The 9,074-nt window shown below is 33.1% G+C and overlaps 1 protein-coding gene and 1 pseudogene across 1 annotated transcript; one reads left to right on the top strand and one right to left on the bottom strand.

Moving 5' to 3' along the window:
* Positions 1–2,551: 2,551 nt before the first annotated feature.
* Positions 2,552–2,914, top strand: LOC134710853 (ankyrin repeat domain-containing protein 34A-like). The gene has a single exon (XM_063571258.1). The coding sequence runs from the start codon at positions 2,552–2,554 to the stop codon at positions 2,912–2,914; it is 363 nt and encodes a 120-aa protein (XP_063427328.1).
* An 827-nt stretch (positions 2,915–3,741) lies between these two features.
* On the bottom strand, positions 3,742–8,483 carry LOC134710852 (CAP-Gly domain-containing linker protein 1-like; annotated as a pseudogene).
* Between the last annotated feature and the right edge of the window lie 591 nt (positions 8,484–9,074).

Genomic DNA, 9,074 nt, shown 5'->3' with positions numbered 1-9,074 from the left:
TGATTCTTCTGGACGAATGTTTAACTCCTTTGTTGTTATTCTTCATAAAAGAGAAATCAAATAACGACTTAGCTGCGAAATAAACGGTTAAATCGGTTTGAACATTGCTTATAAGTAGTCGAGTCACCGAGTCTCGGATTGACCGGAAAATGTTTTGGTTATGGCGTGAAATTGAACAAAATAATTGACATTGATTTGAGGATGTGACATCTATTTGTAAAAACATCAGAGTAACGAAATTCTATACGAAACTGGACTTAGATCTGAGCCTAAGTCATGCACTTCTAATAAAGATATAACAGTATATAGTTTAAAAGATTGCTAGTTATATAACTATATAAATATAGCGTACATGTGTGTTAGATAATTTAAATCGTATGGTGCACACTGCATCTGTTTATAGTTATTCCTGCTTTAAGACGAAATCAAGGGTGCATGATGCAGGATCGTCAAGAAAAATGCAACCGAATGTGAAAAAGTTATTTTGGTAAATGACTCCTGAGTGACGGTATTTTTATTTACATTAACAAATAAAAAACAAATGCAACTATCATTATTGAAAACATTCAATTTGCCAATTGAATACGAAAGGATTCAATTCAAATTGAGAACTTAGTAGAAGTTTTTTTATATTTTTATTTGGTAATTTTGGATGGTTATTTGGTAATTTGGATGAGTCTCGCTAAATTAAATAATATTATACGTCTTGTTTATATCTTTATTAGCTATTAACCTAACACAAAAAATGTGTTACTCTAGATTGTTTAAAGATCGCAGAAACCACTCCATAAAATGTTTCATAACTGAATCAATCAGAGTATTATTACATGATACATAAATAGGCTGAATATACATTGTCGTGGCTAGGTTATTACTTCATTAGTAAATGTTAAAAATGGAAATTTCATTGGAATCAGAGACGATAGACGCACACAAAGATGAGTTTAAAATAGGTCTGTCTAAACCGAAAGTACAATATTTCAAAACATAAACGAAAATCTTGTTTCAAACTCTTAAATAGTCGTTGATATGTGCTTGTTTGGATTTTGGTTTAACTCTCTGCCCTTAACAAACATGTCGTTCTTTAAAAGAAACATTTTTGGTCTATTACGAATCTTTAATCTTGAAATGTTAATAAACATCAATAAACTACTGTACCTTATTTAGGATATTTGTTAAAACGTTTCTGTTCATTGCTTTGTACGTTTTGAGTTGAAACCAATAGACGTATTTACACTTGTATGCAAATTTGTCCGCCATTACATAACATCACACAGGTTCCCGTAAACTTTGACTTCATAATTCAAAACATATGACGTCACAACTAAAAAGTGATTGTTGCTTGACGTCAAAAGGTTATTTGGAGGTGATGTAAGGTCATTTGGAGGCAAGATACAGCTAAATACCAAAAGTGTAAATACGTTTATTGTGCTTCTCTTCATGACGATTCAGTTCTTTTTTGTTTGTTTAAGATAGGCTTCCTGCAGAACATTCACTGTTAGACAGATCGGCTTTAAACATATTAATGAAACTGCATAAGGTTAAAAGACTCGACTTAGTTGGTCGCATCTCTTCCCTTGATTTCGCTTAATACACTAACTTAAATTGCCAAAACAGTAAACTAAGTTATAGTATAGGAAAAAGATAATTTGAATTATTATATTTTTCACATTCAACTTCAGTGTGTTATCATTCATTAATCTGCAAATAAAGTATGTATCTCCAAATTTGAATGGATACTTGAGATTTGTTTATGTTTGAGGGTACTAATTCTCGCAGATATTTTATTTCATGAATGTTTGATTTCGTGGATTTGCGAAAGTCTGCACACAACCGTAAATTAAATGTGTAATACATTGCACATTTGATTTTGTGGTTTATCTGTTGCCCTGAATTCCAGGAAAATGTGTCCCCAATAAATAATAATGAATCCACAGTTATTAAGAACTCATTTTTTTTTCAAATTTTGAAAAAAAAATATTTTAAATATACAACGCCTTGATTTTCTAACATTTTCAATTTATAAGCTATTTTGGGTTTTCAAATATTTTGGCATAAAGCATTACAACAGAGACTTTTTGTCGAAATGTGCATCTTTTGCAATAAGCTTTTTTTTTAATCCTCTGGTCATTCGCATACACCCTTGACTTTTAAATATGAGGCTTTAATCGTTCCTGATGAAGGGACTTCCAAAAACAGCGCTTCGGATGCATAAAATTAAAAGTCCTGCAAAAGCAGTGATAAATATTGTAACTTTAAATGTACATGCATAATAACACAGCGTTTTATCAATAAAGTACAGAAAATCAAAACATAAATAAAAAATCCTGATGAACAAACATCATAACGTGTGAACAAGGTTGGTATTCCCTTAAAAATAAACGATATCACAAAAGAAGTAAACAAAAACATAATTATATTTATATAAATGAATGTTATGAACATATTTGTAGGATGTGCTAATAAACAGCATGCTATCTATCACATTTTTGATATAAAAGGGACGAATGGCCAATAGGTTTGTTAATATAATATTTTGCTACCAAAGATAATGTCTCTGTTCAAATATCTGCAAGAAAAACTTAAGAATTCTAAATGGCGACACGAGGCTAGAAAGAGGAAAGAGAGCAGAACTCAAAAAGAAGTGTTTAATGCTATTGCAGAAGGATATATCATGTTGGCCAGAATTTTAATAAATGGCAGATTTGACATAAATTGTAAAAATTCTAATGACGAATCTTTGTTAATAACGTTATGTCGAACAAGTACCAATGAAAATGAAGAAAAGTTGTGTTTTGTGCGATTTCTCTTAAAAGAAGGAGCGTATGTGCACCAAAAAGACAATTTTGGAAGAACAGCTCTATATTATGCTAAAAGAAATGGACTTCGGAAAATATCACAAGAACTTGTGTAGCTTATATGACATATCTAAAAAAGGCACGTAGGACCTATTCCTTGATATTTTGATTATAAAGACTAATTAATGCAACATTGAACTAATCGTTTACATGGAAATTGAAATTATCTAATACGTTTGAATGTGTTTCTATTGATTGAAAAAAATGCGCATAGAACTAAATGAACTGATCAAACGACCAAAAGAAAACAACCTTGTCTGCTGTAACATGATTATATCGTTTATTTTTAATTATTTTATATGTAAATGATTACATAAATTACATATGAAAACAATGAATTATCTATGAGTTCTATCAAAACTTATTGCGTTTATCTACTTCGAAGGGAGGACAGTTGTATTTGTTAGCCCAGTTTTCACAACATCCTGTTTATTGAAACTTTCATCTTGGATATCATTTGTGACCAATCACTTTCAGTTATTGGTTTCAGTTAAATGTATAAGGCAATTATATTGATTTTAAATGCCGTTTATCTTATAACTTGTTTAATGCTCCTTTCTGTATACCCAATAAGGCAGATAGAACTTTGGTTTGCTGTAACTTGTTTATAAGTAGATCGATTTGACCGAGTCTACGAGCTTTGAGAGTAAAATATACCACGAGAGTAGCACTAATTAAGTTGCTATTTAATAGGGAAATTCCTTATAATATCTCTTATTAATTTGCCGTTTCCTATAATAAGATTTAAAATGAAGTGCATAAAGAGTAAGCATCAATAATAAAAACTGAGGAGCACATATATCAAAAGATGCAACGTTATGTTCTAATTCGCCAGACTTAAACGAACATAAATTATTTATACAATAAAATCTCAACACATGTATCAGAAATGAGCTCTCCTTGTGAGGGTAGCATACTAATTTTATTAACGAATGTATAATAAATTTATCAAATCAAACAGCTCGCTTCAAAAGCCATTCAAGCACACTACTGCTTATTCTCATTATTGAGACACTACAAAACAGTCATACTGGCTCAGTCACAGTCAGCCATCCATAATAAATGCAAAATATATACACCTATACACCAATCTACAAAACAAGAAATACAAGTTAAATAAATCATAGAAACTAAATTACTACTTTCAACATGAAAAATAATATATAGTCTTGTTGATAGTTGTAGGGGGGGGGAGGTAATACAGGCAATGCAGTAGTACGGCGTATGCTATCCAGCGTAAGGCAGAACTTCGAATAATGACATTATAAATTCCATTTAATTTATATCAAACAACAAGCACGAGAGACACGGGCCAAAATCATACGATACCTAGAATACCTGTTTTAAGTCGCAATGCGACAAAATATTGTCCAATGGAATATATTGTAAACATTACAGGTATTCTAAAAACACGTGTTGATGTAAACAATAAACAAACACACGTGTTTTACCAAAACAAATACATGTGCTCCCGTACTATTAATAAATATATTTATGTTCTAATTCGCCAGACTTAAACGAACATAAATTATTTATACAATAAAAACTCAACACATGTATCAGAAATGAGCTCGCCTTGTGAGGGTAGCATACTTTCGAAAGTGACAAAGAAAGAAAAAAGGGGGGTCATATGCCAAGGTTTTTAGAAACTGTTTAATAATGTTTTCCTGAACATACCAATCTTTTGCAGTTTAGAAGCCCATCTTCCATGTTTCTTGAATAACCTGTCATTTATACCAGCAGATGCTGCAGCCGTCGCACCACCTGCTCTCAAACTGTGTAGACCAAAATTAGATTTTTCTAGACCTAATGACCCAAGAGCGTCTAACAACAACTCTCTCGCCCTTGTATAAGATAGAGGAGCATTTCCCCTTAAAGCATAAGTGTTGGTTTTCTTACGAAAAGATACTGCTCTAAAAATGAATTCATTAGAATCGATTGCTATGTTAGCTTGTAATAAATATGTGTGTAACATAGATACCGGACATGTTATAGAACTAGTCTTCGCAATCAGTACTCTACTACATTCTCTGTGTTGATCAGTCTTACTTTTTTCGATAAATAAAGACACATAAGTAGAATAAAACTGTATATCTGATCTTTTCAAATTAACAAGTTCGGAAAATCTTAAAAATCCTGCATAACTTGTAAGACACATACAAGCGATTCTTCTATGATTTAAAGTGCTGAATTTGTTACCGTATTTTTGTACAATCTGGTACAGAATTTCAGGTGTAATAGGCTCCTTCTGTTTAACAATGTAGTGCCCGATTGACCTATGAACTCCCTCTTTAATAGAGGTGCATAAAAAAGAATTACAAGGATCGGCAAAACCGGCTAGTTTATGTGACCAACTAATTGCATAGAAAGCTCCTTCAACAATAGATGCAGATTTATGTTTTTTACATAAATGAATCAGGTATAACGAAACATCGTAGTCTGATGCTGGTAAAGAGTTAATATTAAACGAATTACACCATCTACAGAAATTATTAAAGGCGTACCTGTACTTCTTTCGCGTATTTTCAGCTCTGGATTGTAGACAAAACTCAGGAAGACACTTTGCTAAATTTTGTTAGTGCTGGTGTTGTGTAAGAGTGTCCGATGACCACCTACCAACGCTGAAAATATCTGAAAAATGTAAAAATTCAAACAAATAGTAAATAAAAAAGTCTATACATGGCAAATGCATTTCATAAATAATCATTTCTGACCTTGCTCTGTACTATAGCCTTGTCAGCTTTCTTAAAAAGACCTCGCTATCTTTCTATAGCCTTGTCAACGTGTTTCATGTGTATATCACAGAAAAACAAAAACAGTTATTTACATATTGTCCTTAGCCTAACTGCTAAAACATCAGAATTAAATTTCTTTGAGCCAAAAATGGAATTCTTGTTGTTCCCTTGAAGGAATATGCATTGCTCACTTGAAAATTCAATGACTTCCAATACATAATGACGAAATTCCATGTTTTTTCTAAATAATAAAGTCCAAAACGATGAGGACGGCCATTTTGGTACTATCAGGGTACCTTCTACTTTACAGAGTATTAAATGGTTTATACTTTTAAAAACTAAATCAATTGGAGGTACTATCCAATTATTTTCATTTTTCCAAATTTGTGTAAAAGCATCAATAGCTTCACTCCCGGGATTCCAAAATTTTGAATTAAATCGCTTCAATTTTGTATTAGCAAAATTTGCAAATCTATCAACGGTATAAGGACCCCATAGATTATCCATGAATTCGAAAAACTCTGGCGATGTTTGCCAGTCATCTATATCGATCATTTTAGACAAAAAATCAGCTCTACTATTTTCTGATCTAGGTACCCATATTGGTTGTACAGTGACTCGTTCATTCGAACAAAATTTAAAAATGTCATATGCGAAACACTGTAAATGCATTTTTGTGCTACCTCTATTGATTATTTTTACACAGTTTTGATTATCTGTGTGCCATTTAACAGTACTATTTTTTAAAACAGATTTAAATGAATACAAAGCTAATTGAATAGCCCTTAGTTCTCGCCAAGTTGAACTCATGGTTTTCTCATATTCGCTCCATGTGGAATGAAAAACTTTTTCATTCACTTCTACAGTAAAAGCACCTGCGGCTACATTACTAGCATCTGAATACACCACTATGTTCGGTAAGGTGTCATTTACAAATTTCTTCTGATTAAGATTTGTCAAACTGTCTGACCAAAATCTCAACTCTGCTAATACACACTCAGTATAAGCAATATCTAAAATACTATCCCATGACTTTCTGTTCTCAATTGCAAAATATAAATGCCTCTTCATCAGGCTCGTGACATTTCCGATAACTGGGGACATAGAAATAATTCTGCCTGTGAACTGTGCTAACTGACGAGCACTTATAATGGGAATTTTTTTCAAAATATCGTCAAGCGATTCTTTTGCATCATTTAATCTACGTTCGGACACTGCTAAACTAAAGTTTACCGAATCCCAAATTAATTCGAGCCATTCCAAGCGTTGAACTGGATCAAAGATAGATTTTTGTTCATTTATCAAAAACCCAGCTAATTCTAATGAGGACTTTATGAATTCAGATATATTTTGACATTCTGAATAACCTTCTGACATACCTAAACCATCATCTAGATAAAGCACTATTTCTACACCATTTTCACGCCAGTATTTAACCATAGGTCGTAAAATTTTGTAAAAATGTAAGGCGCTGAACTTAAACCAAAAGCTAAAACTGAAAAACAATAAAACTTTCCGTTCCAAGAGAAACCTAAATATGTTTGTTGCTCTTTGCAGATATCCAAATGAAAATATCCAGATCTTAAATCAAATTTTATCAGGTATATATCTTTCTTAAAAAATTGCTGAGCGACTTTCCAATCTTCGAATTTTATTTTATTTTTCAAGATGTATACATTTAATTCAGATAGATCCAATATCAATCTCTTTTTCCCTGACTTTTGAATGGCAACACTCAATGGACTTACTACAAAAGGCTGTAATGGTACTTCGTGTACGCATCCGTTATTCGAAAGTTCGAGAACAGCTTCGTTTACAAAATCAGTATTATCAACTGCAGATTTATTATTGCGGAATTTCATAGGGGGTGGTAAACTCACAAAAGGAATCATATACCCTGATTTTATAGTATCAATAATAAATTTGCTTGCTCCAATGTGCTCCAAAAATGCTACATTTTTTGATAAACTACTTTTGACGCCTTTGGCCAATTTTGAAAAATCAACTTTATCAAAATACTTAACGTGTTCTAAAAGTATATTCATGTGCCATGCAACAAATACTCATCTACTAAATTAAGATACTTATCTTTTATCTTATGTGGCTGGGTTGTTTCTTGTAAATTGCTTGTTGCTTCTATTGGGACAGTTTGTCCTCCAGTGACCAAACTGGTGGCATTCATAGCACATGTCATAGGAAGTCGCCTCACGGCGACTGTTCCTCCGAAAGGGCTGGTTGTATACTGTTGATGAGACATATCTGTAGAATTAGTAGGAGGTCTGGAAACAGTAGCTAAAGGCTTAGTGTAAGGTTTTGTACGACTCTTCTTCTCCTTGATGGCTTTGAGTGCTCTGCTTTCAGCTTGACGTTGTCTTTTCTCATCATCGGAATCTGATGCTATTTCGTCACTCTCGTACTCACGAACTGTGGTCCAACCAGCGGGAGATTTATCGGCTATTCTGATGAGCTTATTACGTTTGTTTAACTTTAAGATAAGTCCGGAAATTAAATTGATAGAAACGAAATCTTCCTGCGAAAGACGTTTTTGCAGCTTGTGTAGGTCAGAAAGGACTTCAGAATTGAAAGTAAACTGGATTTGGTTACCTTCACTCTTTAGTTTCACCGAAGCTTCCTTCTTCAACTTGGTGGCTAGGGAGTCGTTGCCCGTCACTAACTCGTTCTTCAGTGCTGAAATTTTGGAATCAAAGTACGACGTAAACAGTTGAAATGTGCCGTCACTTATCTGCGGCTGTTGTGCTCTTTGTTGGTTTGCTGTCGACGGTACTTGTATTGGCAAACTAGAAGGTGCAGCTTCTCTGTTAAGAACGGAAGGAGTTGAGGACTCGTGTAGTAACAATTCGTCTTCGTCTTCGGAACGGTGGTCTGTCATAGTGTTAATACAGGCAATGCAGTAGTACGGCGTATGCTATCCAGCGTAAAGCAGAACTTCGAATAATGACATTATAAATTCCATTTAATTTATATCAAACAACAAGCACGAGAGACACGGGCCAAAATCATACGATACCTAGAATACCTGTTTTTAAGTCGCAATGCGACAAAACATTGTCCAATGGAATATATTGTAAACATTACAGGTATTCTAAAAACACGTGTTGATTGGACAATAAACAAACACACGTGTTTTACCAAAACAAATACATGTGCTCCCGTACTATTAATAAATATATTTATTACGTACTTGGCACACTTATTTGGAATTTTGGGTCCTCAATGCTCTTCAACTTTGTACTTGTTTGGCTTTTTAACTCTTTTGATATGAGCGTCATTGATGAGACTTATGAAGAAAAAACGCGCGTCTAGCGTATAAATTATAATCCTGGTACCTTTGATAACTTTTTTATAACAGATTTGCAGGATTGTTAAGACCAGAAATAATCGGAGACCTTAATCCAAATGCAATTTTCGAAACAACTCTCCGTTGTGAATATAAATCCACTGATAGAGTATGTTTGTTTAA

The sequence above is a fragment of the Mytilus trossulus genome, chromosome 3 (genome assembly GCF_036588685.1).
Source record: "Mytilus trossulus isolate FHL-02 chromosome 3, PNRI_Mtr1.1.1.hap1, whole genome shotgun sequence".
Lineage (NCBI taxonomy): Eukaryota > Metazoa > Mollusca > Bivalvia > Mytilida > Mytilidae > Mytilus > Mytilus trossulus.
The sequence above is the reverse complement of the archived record's forward strand: the minus strand, read 5'-3'. Positions and strand labels throughout refer to the sequence as shown.